The sequence below is a fragment of the Thamnophis elegans genome, chromosome 13, assembly GCF_009769535.1.
Source record: "Thamnophis elegans isolate rThaEle1 chromosome 13, rThaEle1.pri, whole genome shotgun sequence".
NCBI lineage: Eukaryota > Metazoa > Chordata > Lepidosauria > Squamata > Colubridae > Thamnophis > Thamnophis elegans.
In genome coordinates this window covers 47,828,769-47,844,667 of record NC_045553.1, presented here as the reverse complement: position 1 = coordinate 47,844,667, position 15,899 = coordinate 47,828,769, and the positions used below count along the sequence as shown (strand labels likewise).

At 42.8% G+C, this 15,899-nt stretch overlaps 1 protein-coding gene across 1 annotated transcript in view; it reads right to left on the bottom strand.

The window, feature by feature from the left end:
- Positions 1-15,899, bottom strand: part of LOC116516382 (serine/threonine-protein kinase SIK2-like) — a 69,431-nt gene that overhangs the window by 34,680 nt on the left and 18,852 nt on the right. Inside the window, exon 3 of the mRNA XM_032228819.1 lies at positions 9,513-9,576. Within this exon, the coding sequence (XP_032084710.1) occupies positions 9,513-9,576 (64 nt within the window). The remainder of the gene's footprint in view (positions 1-9,512; positions 9,577-15,899) is intronic.

Below are 15,899 nucleotides of genomic sequence, written 5' to 3'. Positions count from 1 at the left end.
GAATAAGATAATGGCATCCAACTAGCCAGGCCCAGTTCCTGCCACCGTTCACCGTATGTTTCAGCCTCCAGTCCCCTAAAATCATCCTGCTTGCTCTTCTCTGCACTTTGTCTAGAGTCTCATCGTTTTGATAGTCAGTCTGTCTGTCTATCTCCATCTATCCCTCATCTGTCTGTCTGTCCGTCCACCCATCTATGTATGTATCTATGTATATGTATCTATGTATGTCTCTGTCTGTCTGTCTGTCCGTCCGTCCATCTATGTATCTATATGTATCTGTCTTTATGTCTCTACCTACCTACCTACCCATCCATGTACCTATGTATCTATGTATGTCTCTGTCTGTCTGTCCGTCCGTCCATCCAAGCATCTATACGTCTCTGTCTCTACCTACCTACCTACATATCCATCCATTCATGTCTCTCTCTCTTTCTCTCTCTCCTATCTGTCTGTCCGTTTGTCCATCTATGTATCTATCTATGTATCTCTATGTATCTCTTTATGTATCTATGTATCTCTGTCTCTACCTCTGTATCTCTATGTATCTCTTTATGTATCTATTGGTGCACTGACAAATGCGCGCTCGACAAAAGCGCGCCGACGAAACCGCGGCAAGAAAACCACGAGTTCTAAATCGCACCGACGAATGAGCGCAGAAGCGCGCCGACAAAAGCGCGCCTTCAACAAACAAGAAATAACCGCGAGTTCTAAACCTAACCCTAAACCTAACCCTTACCTTAACTGAAATCGCGCTTTTGTGGGTGCGTTTATGACATCGCGGTTTTCTTGCCATGGTTTCGTCAGCACGCTTTTGTCGTGCGCGCATTTGTCGGGTAACGGTATCTATTTCTCTATCTATCTATCCATCTATCCATCCATCCATCCATCCATCCATCCATCCATCCATCTATCTATCATCTCTCTCTCTCTCTCTCTCTCTGGCTTCCACCCCTAATTCCCCCACCCCCGCCCTACGCACGGAGGTCACACATGACCTACAACCTCCTGAAGTCATTTTAATTGGGGTAATTCAGAAGAACTGGAAACCACCTCAGTTTCAAACAGAACAATAGCTGGAATAAACAGACCTTTCACTTGGAAATGAGGCCGTTTCCTGCCTTGCTTATAACGGCAACCCTCTCGCTTCTCATTTACAAGAAACCCCAAAGGCTTGGAAGGGCCCGATATCCCAGGGATGATGACTAAACGGGAGTCCAGTCCAATGAAGATACCAGCTGTTTGGACTTTCCTTTCTTGAGAATTTCCAAAGTCTTTCCTCTCCTCCTCCCGCCCCTTATTACTACGTATTTGCCAGCTAGGAAATCCTGGGGGAAACTTTGTTAAGAGGAAGCTAAGAAAATTAAAATTTTCGTGCACTTGGCAGCCTCTTTATGTGCTGGGAAACCGGTTGGAAAGGATCACCAGGGAATCACGTCTTTTACACGATCTTCTGACCATATTACTTTCCCCCCTCCTCCCTGTTGCTGACCACGAGAGCTGCAAAAATCCACCCCCCCCCCCCAAAAAAAAAGATGGGATTGCCAAACCAAGCTGGGTAAAGTCTATGCTTTGTTCGGTGGTGCCAGCCTGCCTCCCAATTCCTGCTTCGGCACGAAAGCAAAGCCCTTTGATTTTAGCGTGCTTGGCAGGATTAATAATCAGATTTTACGAAAGCAAGCAACTTTTGAAGAGGCTCCCCGTGCGACTGGGGCTGGAGACCCAGCAACAGAGGCCTCCTCGGGCCTGCTTCACACACCAAACAACACCAGGAATTTGGCTTGTCAACTCTTTGCTATTTAAGGAAGTGTGGGGGGGGGGGGGGAAACACCAGCCAGAATCTACAATTGTGGGATCAATCAGAGATCAGCGTTTTTCTAACTTTAAGAGGGGTGGGCTTCAACTTCCAGAATTCCCCCACCAGCGCTAAGATTTGAAAAACATTGAATTAGAGGGTCGTGGGTTAAAGATATGGCCCTTAACTTTGATTTAGTCAGGAGAGGACGTGTCTTTTGGTCTTTATAAAAGACTCTGTGGAACATCACAAACCCAAGAAGACTTGAACAGATTAACAGAGTTGGAAGGGACCTTGTGGGTCATCTAGCCCAACCCACCGCCCAAGCAGGAGACCCTACACCATTTCTGACAGATGGCAGCTCAGCCTCTTCTTGAAAGCCTCCAGGGATGAAGCTCCTACAACTTCCGAAGGCAACTTCTGTTCCATCAGTTGATTGTTCTTACTATCAGAAAATTCCTCCTTATTTCCAGGTTGAATCTCTCCTTGATCAGTTTCCATCCATTATTCCTTATCCGGCCTTTGGGTGCTTTGGAAAATAGCTTGACCCCCCCACTTCTCTGTGGCAGCCCCTCCCTCAAATATTGGAAGCCTGCTATCCTGTCTCCCCTGGTCCTTCTCTTCCCTAGACTAGCCAGGCCCAGTTCCTGCAACCGTTCTTCCTATGTTTTAGCCTCCAGTCCCCTCATCATCCTAGCTGCTCTTCTCTGCACTCTTTCCAGAGTCTCCACATCTTTTTTATAGTGTGGTGCCCAAAACTGGATGTGGTACTTTTAAAGGGGAGTAAGATCCTTGAGCTGCTTGTTGCTTGCTTTCCAACACAAGTAGTGTGAGAAACGCACAACCAGGAGTTCAAACGTCTTGCTTAAGTGCTTCGTGTTTGCATAGCCTCCCTCCAACTATTTGCTTTCTGGACGTGATTATCGGTGTCCTACCGTGCCTTGCTCAGCAAAAGGGGACATTGGGCAAAGCACAGCCCACGCGCCCAGAGGTTCTTCCCTGGTACCACGTTAGATCAAACGAAGTATTGACCATTAATTGGGGCGTCCCTCCCCTGACCAGTTCTGAACATTTGCAAGGCTCCCGGGAGAAAGGCCATCGAACCAATGGGCACCAAAAGAAAATCTCCAGTTGGAACAGAACAGGCTGATAAAAGTGACCTTATGCGCACAACCAGGCCAAACACACACACACACACACACACACACACACACACACACAACGGTGGGTAAGTGGCCGGAGAGGCACCCTGGCAAGAGAGCCTCGCGGCTTTGCCCAGGGTATTAAACATGTGACGAAACGCCAGGAGTCTGCTTCACGTGCAATTCACAAGAAAGGTGGATTTAATATAAACCCAACTTGGTGTTGACGGAAAAAAAAGGAAACAGTTCAGCGACACAAGGCAGATCTGTTATTTATTTCGGCTGACTTTTATTATCAACAGTGTCCCTATTCTGGGCTCTTATAAAACGCCTTTCTATGCACGTGGCTAATCTGCATTCCAGGCAATGATGGGAATTCTACTTGAGTGGTAAGGCTGATGAGGTGGGGGGGGGGGGAGGCAAATTTAGAACGACGGAATAACAGAGTCGGACGGCACCTTGGAGGTCTTCTAGTCCAGCCCTCTGCTCAAGCAGGAGACCCTATCCAAGGCAAATGGTTGTCCAATCTCTTCTGAGCACCCACAACTTCTGGAGGCAAGTTGTTCCACAGATTAATTGTTCTCGCTGTCTGGAACTTTCTCCTTAGTTCTAGGTTGATTCTCTCTTGAATGATCTTCCACCAGTTAGTTCTTGTCTGGGCCTCAAGTGTTTGGAAGAATAGAATCCCAGGATCCTACAGCTGGAAGGGTCTTTAGATGGTTCCACCACAAAACCACGTTCGACTAAACCGCGCTCGACGAAACCGCGTAGCTGACATCATCAACAGTGCGACAACAGCACGGAGACAGAAGCACGCTGTAAACGCTAAACCTAAAATTAACCCCTAAACCTAAACCTAACCCCCCTAAACCTAATCCTAAACCTAACCCTAACCCTTAACCTAATCCTAAACCTAAACCTAATCCTAACCCTTAAACTAACCCTAAACCTAACCCTAAGCCTAACCCTAACACTTAACCTAACCCTAAACCTAACCCTTACCTTAAGTTGAATCGGCTTGCTTTCAAAGCGCTATTTAAAGCGCCCTTCTTTCTCCGCGCTCGCTGTTGTCGCCCTGTTGATGACGTCAGCGATGCGGTTTAATCGGGCGCGGCTCAGTCGAGCGCGGTTTTTTCATGCCACGCTTTAGATGCCTTCTAATCTAGTCCTGGGGCTCAAGCAGGAGACCCCGTGCCAGAGATGCCTAACCTTTTTGGTGTCAAGTGCCCAGAGCATGCACCCGAAACCCCAAAATGAAATGCGAGAGCCGCCCCCAGGCATGTACCCCCCGTAAAATAATTCTGCGTTATTATTTTGTAATAACCAAATCCGGCGAAACAACTGGCCGCTGTGATACAATTGTATAATAATAATAATAATTTATTTGCAAAGAAAGAAAATGCCAATTTTTCTAAAACAGTCCTTTTTAGAGTGGAAACCTTTTCTAAAAGTTCTAAATAAGGTTATAAGGGATATTTGATGCCAAACCGGTGACCTAATACATTCCGAGCACGGCTCTGCATAATTTTTTTTTTTTTAAATTCCAGGGAAGACTTCTGATTCACATACATTATTTATGCAATTAAAAATATATGCAAATTCTGCAGCATACTCCAAAATCGCGGTCGTTGACTTTAAGCATTTACCCGCGTGGGATTCCTGGTGAGCAATTTTTAACCTTCTTAAAAAGGGGCCACGTTTTGGGGAGCTGGTGGATTTCGGAGTGTAAATGGCCTCCAGTTCATGCCTTCCACAATAGCAGCATCATTTCAGCAAAGTCAAGGGGGGGAAAAACAGATTCGCTTAATGACCATGTGATTCCCTTAACCGCTGCAGTGTATTGGCCTACCAGGGGTCGAAAATCTCTCAATAAATTGTGTGCTGACGGTTGTCGCACATTGGCGGTTGTGACGCATATTTTTAGCGACAGGGAGCCGCAGCAGAGGGATGAAAGAGCCACATGTGGCTCCGGAGCCGTAAGTTGCTGAGCCCTGTACTAGAGGAACAAAATCCAGAAAAAGTTCCTACAGAAAGAAAGGAATCTCCGAACATGAATAAATAATTAAAAAAGAAAAACTAAAAACACCAAACCAGTGATTTTGTTCTCACACGCAAGCTGATGCCCCAGTGAGGAATTTCCTCTTAAAGAGATCTCTCTCTTGAGCCCTGGAAATACTGCACAATTATGCATCCAACACACACACACACACACACACACACCTCCCCAAAAGAACACTAGGCTCTTTGGGAAGCCGAAAACCATGAAAACCTGTTTTTCTAAATGGTGAAACATAGGAAGACTTTGAAAAAAAGAAGCAGAACAATAATATTCACCCATCGAAGATGACTGAAAGGGGGCAAAACAAGGGGGCCAATCGGTCATCCGGGAAGCCAGCCTCTGCAGAGCAGCGCACACGGCCTTCACCGATGAGGAAGTGAAGCACGAACAAAAATAGCCCCTTTCTCAACCATGAACATTTTCAGTTATGTGCAAGGCTGGCTGGGGGAATTCTGGTTTTTGGGAGTCCACGCATCTGAAAGTGACCAAGGTTGAGAAACAAAAATCTAACCCAGTGGTGGCACACAAAGCCCTCTCCGTGGGCATGTGTGCCTTCACCCCAGCTCTGTGCCGCGTATCCACAAGCGCCTCCCACCGGCTAGTCTTTGGGTCCCTGCTGCACATTTGCGAGGGGGTGTATGCATACACGGGGCGCACGCATGCACCCACGCTTTGCTGCTTGGGTGGGTTGCAGGCACATGCACAATGGTGCACGCATGGGCACACATGCGCCTGCGACTTGCAGTTTGGGGGCGTGCACACACTTTGGGCACTTGGTGGCTTAAAAGATTCGCCGTCACTGGTCTAACCTCTCTCCATTTTATGCCACCCAGAAAATAGGCAAAATTGAGGCTGGAAGAATATCCTCCAATCCGCTTAATAATGGTGACATGGCTGATACCTCCAAGAATTCTCACGGGCATCTCTCTTCTTGGAAGGGTTTGGAGCCCTGTATAATGTTCGTCCCCCGTTTGAGTTTTATCTAAGCATTCTGGAGAAGCCGGGCCAAGGCATGGATTAGGCCCAAGGACATGGGGGATGACTCACCCTACGGAGAGACCAAATCCTTGTGGTTGTCCTTGGGGTTCTCGGAGTTTGGTGGTTATCAGTAGGTTATCGACCTAGATAACACAATCGCTAGCTCTGATGATATTACCCAGCTTGGTCATGAAACGTCTGCCAGAAAACAACCAAGCTCGGAAACCACAATTGCGCCCTGAGCATAACGAATAAGGTGCTCTCTTTCTACCGGGACCAAACTCTCGCCCGCCCGCTTCTCTATCAGGGACCCCCACGCAAATTCCTCCTGCCGTTAATCTCACAAACCCTCAAAGCTCTTCCGAAATAGGAAGCCAAGACTGCAGCCTGACTCTTAGTCATCCACTGGATTTTGCGTTCTGAAACATCCCGACGCAAAGAAGTACCCAAGAAATGTGACATTGGAGGAAGTTGCCCTCAGTCATATATAATCTATCATGTGCCACCTTTCTTTCTCTTTCTTTCTTTCCCTTTCTTTCTTTCTCTTTCTTTCTTTCCCTTTCTTTCTTTCTTCCTCCCGCCCTCCTTCTTTCTTTCTTCCTTCCTCCCTCTTTCTTCCTTCTTTCTTTCTTTCTTTCTTTCCCTTTCTTTCTTCCTCCCTCCCTCCTTCTTTCTTTCTTTCTTTCTTCCTTCCTCCCTCTTTCTTCCTTCCTTTCTTTCTTCTTTCTTTCTTCCTCTCTCTCTCTTCCTTCCTTTCTCTTTCTTTCTCTTCCTTCCTTCCTTCTTTCTTTCTTTCTTTCTTTCCTTCTTTTTCTTTCTTTCCCTTTCTTTCTTTCTTTCTTTCTTTCTTTCTTTCTTTCTTTCTCTTTCTTTCTTTCTCTTTCTTTCTTTCCCTTTCTTTCTTTCTTTCCTTCTTTCTTTCTTTCCCTTTCTTTCTTTCTTTCTCTTTCTTTCTTTTTCTTTCTTTCTTTCTATTTCTTTCTTTCCCTTTCTTTCTTTCTTTCTTTCTTTCTCTTTCTTTCTTTCTCTTTCTATTTCTTTCTTTCTTTCTTTTTCTTTATTTTTATTTCTTTTTCTTTCTTTTTCTTTCTTTTTCTTTCTTTCTCTTTCTTTCTTTTTCTTTCTTTCTCTTTCTTTCTCTTTCTTTCTTTCCTTCTCTTTCTTTCTTTTTCTTTCTTTCTTTCTTTCCTTCTTTCTTTCTTTCTTTCCTTCTTTCTTTCTTTTTCTTTCTTTCCCTTTCTTTCTTTCTCTTTCTCTTTCTTTCTTCTTTCTTTCTTTCTCTTTCTTTCTTTCCCTTTCTTTCTTTCTTTCCTTCTTTCTTTCTTTCCCTTTCTTTCTTTCTTTCTTTTTCTTTCTTTCTTTCTCTTTCTTTCTTTTTCTTTCTTTCTTTCTATTTCTTTCTTTCCCTTTCTTTCTTTCTTTCTTTCTTTCTTTCTCTTTCTTTCTTTCTCTTTCTATTTCTTTCTTTCTTTCTTTTTCTTTCTTTTTCTTTCTTTTTCTTTCTTTTTCTTTCTTTCTCTTTCTTTCTTTTTCTTTCTTTCTCTTTCTTTCTCTTTCTTTCTTTCCTTCTCTTTCTTTCTTTTTCTTTCTTTCTTTCTTTCCTTCTTTCTTTCTTTCTTTCCTTCTTTCTTTCTTTTTCTTTCTTTCCCTTTCTTTCTTTCTCTTTCTCTTTCTTTCTTCTTTCTTTCTTTCTTTCTTTCTTTCTTTCTTCTTTCTTTCTTTTTCTTTCTTTCTTTCTTTCTTTCTTTCTTTCCTTCCTTTCTTTTTGCACAGTCCAATCCCAAGTCTGGCAATCTTACCCAATGACGACTCAAGATAAAGCGGGCTAATGAGATTAAAAGCAGCCTTTACATTTCAGCTCTTAAAAGACTTTTGGCGGTTGGCTCCTTACACCCTCGGTCCTTTGCATACATTATCTGGTTTAAACACTTCCAGGACGTCCTGATTATTTGGATTACACAGTGGGAACCTTGCATGCTCTCTCTCTAATGTGCTAGTCTACGTCTGCAATCATCGGCCAGCGGTGCCCTTCGTCAGTGTTTCTCAACCTTGACGGCTTTAAAACGTGCGGACGTCAACTCCCAGAATTCACAGCTGGCCGAGGAATTATGGGAGTTGAAGTCCGCACGTCTTAAAGCTTGTCAAGATGGAGAATCGCGGCTCTTCGGAATTCCGTGCAGAACAAACAAAGGCAAATTTTCCCCCAAAAGAATGACGTGACACGAGTTTGACCAAATAAGGACAAAAATAATATTCAAAGCACTTTGGTTTCCAAAGGAATTCCACGACAGATCTCTTTTGGGGGCAAAAAGAGAAATAATAACAGCACCATTGAGTGAGAGATTGCCAAACACGCACGCATCCAAAGTTTTAGGCTGCCTCAAAAGACCTCAACAAATCCAGTGGTTTTGTTACAAATGTTAATTGACAAAATAATATTTCTTCCATATAGCCTGCAATTGCAAAATTATCCCAGTTCCGCACCTTCTCTCTTCCCACTCTAAATCCTTCATCAATTTGGCCACTTCAGACCACTGATGAAATGAATGATGCCTCACAAAAGTTTCTACCTTTTCATAAAAGGCATTGATCCGAAAATGTGCTACCCTCTTCCTGATTTGGGTGACACAAACAGGAAGAATCTGGAACTAACTTTCCAGGATTTTCATTAAAAGGCACAAACTTGTGAGAGAGACAGCTCATATTACTCTCTTAAAATGACTACCATACCCCACAGCATGACGGGGTTGTGCTAGTGAGATTGCATACTTCCCCTTCGCAGGTGTATAATTTCAAACTCCCCATGCACATCCTGAATTAAGGAGTGGAATAAACATTTCAAAGCCGTGCAAGACTCAAAAAAAAAAAAGTTGAGCTTAAAGATTGCGAGAACATCTGCAGGACGGATTTATTTGCAGCCTGAGAAATTATTCTGGAGCCCCAATCAATGGTTACAAATAATAATAAAAAATAGTTTTGCTTTAACTGTTGACCCCAGACAGGCAACGCAAACTGCCTTCACAGTGAAATGTTTGCCATTTGTCCTAAAACAGGGTTGGGAAGGAGGAGTCTGTGCTGTTATGTTCTCGCTGTCATCATCTTAGCCAACATTGCCAATAATCTAAGACAGTGTCTCTCAACCTTGGCCACTTGAAGATGTCCGGACTTCAACTCCCAGAATTCCCCAGCCAGCATTCTGGGAGTTGAAGTCCGGACATCTTCAAGTGGCCAAGGTTGAGAAACACAGATCTAAGAGAAGGGAAATTGAAATTGATGAAGACTGCACTTCCCCTTCTCAAACCACTCGCAGGATACGGCATGCCAATGGAAAGAGGAACCATCTTAATTTTGGGACCGAAGATCCCTCAAGAGGACATACCGGAGTGAATAATCTACTGTCCAAAATCCCCCACTCTTTGTTTCTGGACGACTGAGCAGAGAAAAGCTTCTATTTTTAAGAGCAAAGATCATTTCCAAATACATGACAGCACACAACTGTTGGAAGAAACCAATGAGCTATTTTTATAGTCGTAAAACTTACCAAAGATTTCTCCATTTTTGGCATATTCTGTCACAAGGTAAAGCATGCTTTTGGTCTCCATCACCTGTGAATGAAAGACATAAAACATCATTTTAACTGGCAAAAAGAGGGAAGGGGTGGGGGCGGGGGGAAATCCCAGGAAATCTTTGGAAGCAACTTTTTCAGTATTTTTCCGGAGGTAAATGAAACACCATACATCATTACATGTATACAATTCTAAATGACTTCAAAAATGCAAAGGTGAAGAAGGCAGGATGGAGATCAGGCATCCCCAAATTGGTGATTAAAAGGAATGCCTCGTTACCGGAACACAAACAACCTTAAGATATATGGAGGTTTCTCAGAATAAACCGCAAGACGAAAGTTGTGGGATTTGAGCCAATATCCTGAAGCAATAACTTCCAAATTAGCAGGCGAACAAATAAAATCCATAGTCCTGAATTCTGCATCGCTCCCTGACACATCTAAGCATTTACTGTGGGATGCCAAATATAAGAAAACAATGCCAGATACTTTTAATCTTGAAGGCAGAGACAAGATAAATCACTTGGCACCGAAATGATTAGATGTTTTTTTTGGGGGGGGAAGATCAGTTCTCATTAAACAATTCTCCAATGGCTTTTGCACAAAATAGGAAGGCAAGTAAGAACCGCAAATGGGATTTTTGAAATCTTGCAAGAACAGAGTATCCCAATACTCTCGTCCTTGCCGGTTAACCGTATTCTTCTCCAGGGTGTTATAATTTGGGGTGAAGAGAAGACAGCATTGGTCAAGTGGGGTATTTTAGATGGTCCAACTAGATCAGTACCAATTTCTGTCTCCCAAGTGTTTAAATACGGAAATGAGGGAATTGGATGGGATCCACAAAGGGGTTTATGCCAGAATACGTTTGTCTGCTTTCAAGCTATCACAAGACACTTCCAAGAACTTCAAATATATATTTTTTCCCCAAATCGAACACAGATTGCAAACCCTCGTGTGCCGGAGAGAGAGAGAGAGCTGCTGGCGTTTGTGAATAATAATCTCACTTAGAATGTTAAAACAGCCTGGCCCCTTCTTGAAACGAGGGAGGGGAGACCGAAAGGCTTTTAATAAATGTTGGAGAAAGTTGGAGACTTGCAAAGCTGGGAGGGTTTTTCTCGGGCCTTGAGAAGAAGTGCAAGGATGGCGAGCGAGGGCTGCGGCTATTTCAGACCAGGCCTCCTGACACACACAAATCAGCAAAGTCCCCAACGTAATTTCTCAGGTTGAGATAAAGGATGCCGGCTCTTCGCCATAGTTGGTTAGAACAGACTGGGTCTGTCTCTCTTTCTGTTTGTCTATGTATCTATGTATCCATCTATCTCTACCTATCTCCATCTCTCTCCTCCTCTATCCATCCATCCATCTCTATCTATCTCCACCTCTCTCTCTTCCTCTCTCTCTTTCCATTCATCCATCCAACCATCCATCACTCCCTCCTCTCTCTCTCTCATCTATATCTATCTATCTATCTATCTATCTATCTATCTATCTATCTATCTATCTATCTATCTATCTATCTACTCTATCATCTATCTATCTATCTATCTATCATCTATCTATCATCTATCTACTCTTATCTATCTATCTATCTATCTATCTATCTATCTATCTATCTATCTATCTATCTATCTATCATCTATCTACTCTTATCTATCTATCTATCTATCTACTCTATCATCTATCTATCTATCTATCTATCTATCTATCTATCATCTCTCTCTCTCTCTATCATCTATCTATCTACTTCTATCTATCTATCTATCTATCTATCTATCTATCTATCTATCTATCTATCTATCTATCTATCATCTATCTACTCTTATCTATCTATCTATCTATCTATCTATCTATCTATCTATCTATCTATCTATCTATCTATCATCTCTCTATCATCTCTCTCTCTCTCTCTCTCTCTCTCTCTCTCTCTCCCCACCCACCTACCTACCTACCTACCTACCTACCTACCTACCTACCTACCTACCTACCTATCATCTTCTACACTGCCCATCTCACCAAAGTAATTCTGGGCAGTTTACAAACAACACTATAAAATAATATAAAAATGTGACTAACAGCACAGTTAAGAAAAGAATTTTTTTAAAAAAACCAGATTAAAATTAACAAATTAAAACTTAAAAAAAAACCAGTTAGGAAATCAACAAGGCTGAAAAAGATTTGCATGAAACACCACCCAACCATAGTAAGCTGGGAGGCTTCTTCTGAATGTATTTATTGGCGAAATCATTGGAAGGATTTGGATAATTAGAAGTCAAAGGAAGTCTCGACTGCTCCATAGCAAAAGCAAAAGGCTTTTTAAAGATGACTAAAAGAATCCTGATGACAGCTGGCTGCTTTTTCCAGAAGATCTCAGAGCATGAAATAGTATTATGTTGAGTTTTTTTTTTTTTTTAAACGATCTGGATCGTTCTCTCATGTCTAAATTCCAGTTCAAATAAGTAAGCTGTTCGTTTTATTATATCGCCATTAACCGCTTGATTTACAGCCCGCTGTCAATATTGAGACATGATTTAATAAAAAGCCCCAGCCAATCCTTGTTAAACCAAATGTTTCTTCTTTAAATGGTGGGGAGGTCTCTTCTTCTTGAGCTTCAACATTTAATACGAGTAATTTGCTAATGACATTGGGTAAACTAATAAAGATAGTTCTAAGCAAGACATTTACAGGCGTCGGAATCCGATGGCATCTGGTGGCCCACAGCACAGCTTCCGAAAAACTCTGCTCATTTGACTGATTCACGCCTGGGATTTGCTCCTGAATTACTGCCTTCCCTCTCCGCGCTTAAAACTTCTGTTCTTGAGTTTTGGCTCACTCCATGGTGAAGTCTCAACTACTTCCTTCCCTGTTTCCCCAAAAATAAGACAGGGTCTTATTTTCTTTTGACCCCCCCCTCTGAAATAAGCGCTCAGCCTTATTTTCGGGGAGGTCTTATTATTTTTGAGGTGCAGGAGGCGGCAATAGCAATAGCAATAGCAGTTAGACTTATATACCGCTTCATAGGGCTTTCAGCCCTCTCTAAGCGGTTTACAGAGTCAGCATATTGCCCCCAACAGTCTGGGTGCTCATTTTACCCACCTCAGAAGGATGGAAGGCTGAGTCAACCCTGAGCCTGGTGAGATTTGAACCGCCGAACTGCAGATAACAGTCAGCTGAAGTAGCCTGCATTACTGCACTCTACCCACTGCGCCACCTCATGGCTGCTGCGGTGTTGCAATATTTTCGGGGAGGGCTTATTTTAGTGCATGCGCTCAAAAGCCCAATTGGGCTTATTATCTGGGGAGGTCTTATTTTCAGGGAAACTGTCAGCCTCCGCTTTGCTGCTGCTTAGGCTGCCATTGAAACGGGGAGGGGGGGCATAGTATTTGGGAGAGGAATCATGATGTGCTGGAGGAAGATTCTAGACGCTGACCTGACCATCTTACTGCGCATGCGGAGGAAGGGAGTTTCCCGCCAAGGCTAACTGTCCAGCATTCCATCCTGGTGATGTCTTTTGAAGTTATCTCCCACCTGACAGTTGGGTGCATTATAATTGGACTATGGACTGGGGTGCCAAGGGGAGGGGATTGAATTATACATGATATTATTTGCTTTCGCGCCTAATTAACCAGATTCAGCTTAGCTTTGCTACTGTTTGTTTATAACTAGTAAAAGTACACTTAGCAATAGCAATAGCATTTAGACTTATATACCGCTTCATAGGGCTTTCAGCCCTCTCTAAGCGGTTGACAGAGTCAGCATATTGCCCCCAACAACAACCCGGCTCCTCATTTTACCCACCTCGGAAGGATGGAAGGCTGAGTCAACCTTGAGCCGGTGAGATTTGAACAGCCGAACTGCAAAACTGCAGTCAGCTTGATTTCAAAGAAATGGAGTTGAGTGGTTTCTTTCCTGATTACTAAATGAAGTCGCAGCTGACAGAAACAGGGTAAGATCTCCCTGGATAATAATCCCAATCGGGCATTTGAGCGCATGCGCTAAAATAAGCCACCCCCCCAAATAAGCCCTCCCCAAAAATATTGCAACAGAGCAGCAGCCATGAAGTGACCACGCTCGCCGCCTCCTGCACCTCAAAAATAATAAGACCTCCCCGAAAATAAAACCAAGCGTTTATTTTGTCTTATTTTCGGAGAAACACAATACCTCGGTTCTACAACTGGCTGCCATCATTTCAAACACCTGGTTCATGAGAAAGACTTCTGTTCAAAATCAAACCATCCTTCTTTATCAGACAGATCAACGTTGAGTATCAAAATAAGTAGCGTTTAACTGTTTAAAGGGGCATAATGTAGCTTTCTGTATCGATGTTACATAAACTCCTGATTGCTTAATACTTTGTGTGCGCATACCACCCGCATAAGATAAAAGATAATCAATGCTAATGGAGATACGGTGCCCTAGACAAGGACGTTTCTAAGATATTCACTTGATTAATGCTAAAATGAAATTCTTTTTGGTAGGACAGCATGGAGGAACATAACAAGGAAGGCCATATTAAAGTCAAATATTATGTGATCTATTTAAACTTTCAAACTTATTTAAGAGCTGTATTTGTCTGAAGGAATTAGATCAGTCTTCAGCGCTTTGGCCAGTAGCAACTCACCGATAAATTGGGAGAGTTGATAAACAGGTTCCACATAAATTCATATTTGCGGAATATGGATTAGCATTAAGTGTAAGAAATAGAAAACTAAGACTAGCCACTTCGTATACAGAAAACTTGTACAAAATGTTTTATAGGTGGCATCTTCCTCCCACGAGGTTAGCAAAAATGAATAAGAATCCATTTCTGCAGCGTTAGAAATGTAATTTGGCTTTTTATCATATGTGGTGGTTATGTACAAAAGCCAAGGAATTTTGGCGTCAGATAAAGACATGGTTGGAAGAGATGTTAGATCAAAAGATAGATTTGAAACCAGAAGTATTCCTATTAGGAATAATAAAAGAAAAATATAGTAAAGGAGTGACATATTTAATGCTGCATGGGATAACCGCAGCAAGATTCGTATATGCACAAAATTGGAAAAACAGAGATGCCCTCACGGAAGAAGCGGTAATAAAAATTTTTTTTGATCTGTGCAGAAATGGACAGACTGACAGTAGAAATCAGAAATAGAGATGAGACAGAATATTATGAAATTTGGAACAAAATGTATCAATGGCTGGAAATGAGGAAAAGGAATCGGAACAGAATATTTTGAGGATTGTAAAATTGGAATTGGACAATACATAGATAAATATATAAAGGAGGATAAGGGGATGTGTTAATAAGGTTAACGTAGCTATGTACGATAAGCGGAAAGTGCATTTGTGGTTATGTTAAAATACGTATGGAAATGACAAAGCCAGAGAGGTCGCTTTATGTCCAATGTTTGTAATGTTTATTCAACTAAAACCAAATTTAAAAAAAAGGGAATTCTGGGAGTTGAAGTCCGCAGCTTTAAAAGGGCCACAGATGCCCATCCCTGCTTTACACCAAGAGTAAAAGTCACGATACAAATGGAAGCTGGCAAATTGTGGCGTAGGGAATCGCTCGACTTGAACACGCTGGGGCAAAGCTATTCAGGTCACACCGCAGATTACATAAACAGGATCCTGTCAGGGATCCCACTGATCCATCCGACCTTATGTTTAGCGAGAGCCAATAACCTCAAGCGTCTCACTGCTTTCCTTAAAAGACTCTTAAGCCAGGATTCTTCCCCAACGTGGCTTGTTAGTAAGAAAGTGGGCTGATGAATCTTGGCTTCCTGCTCCACTCTTTCTTCAAGCAGAGGCAGATAAACTAACCAGCAACCAGGGTGGAAATGTTCAGCATTATGCCCAAGCCATGGCCATTTCTCTTAACACGCCTGGGGTTACCGTATTTTTTTGGAGTATAAGACGCACCTTTCTCCCTCAAAAAAGAGGGTGAAAATCTGGGTGCGTCTAATACACTGAATACAGCATTTTTGGCCTCCTGAAACCCCGCTCCCTTTGAATAAATTGCCGTGCAGAGCCTTTAGGAGGCCTCCAGAGTGCTCCTGGGGGCTGGGGAGGGCAAAAATGAGCAGAAAAAATGGGCTGTTTTTTGCTCATTTCTGCCCCCCCAGCCCCCAGAAGCACTCTATAAGCTTCCTAAAGGCTATGCATGCCCTTTTTTGGGGGCAAAAAATGGGCCTGGTTTTTGGCTCATTTTTTGCCCCTCCCCAGCCGCCAGGAGCATTATAAAGGCTATGCATGCTCTTTTTTTGAACAAAAAATGGGCCTGTTTTCGTGAAAAACGGGCTGTTTTTGGGAGGTCTGCAGAGTGTAAAACCTTTTTTCTTAATTTGCCTCTTCAAAATCTTGGTGCATCTTATACTACAAAAG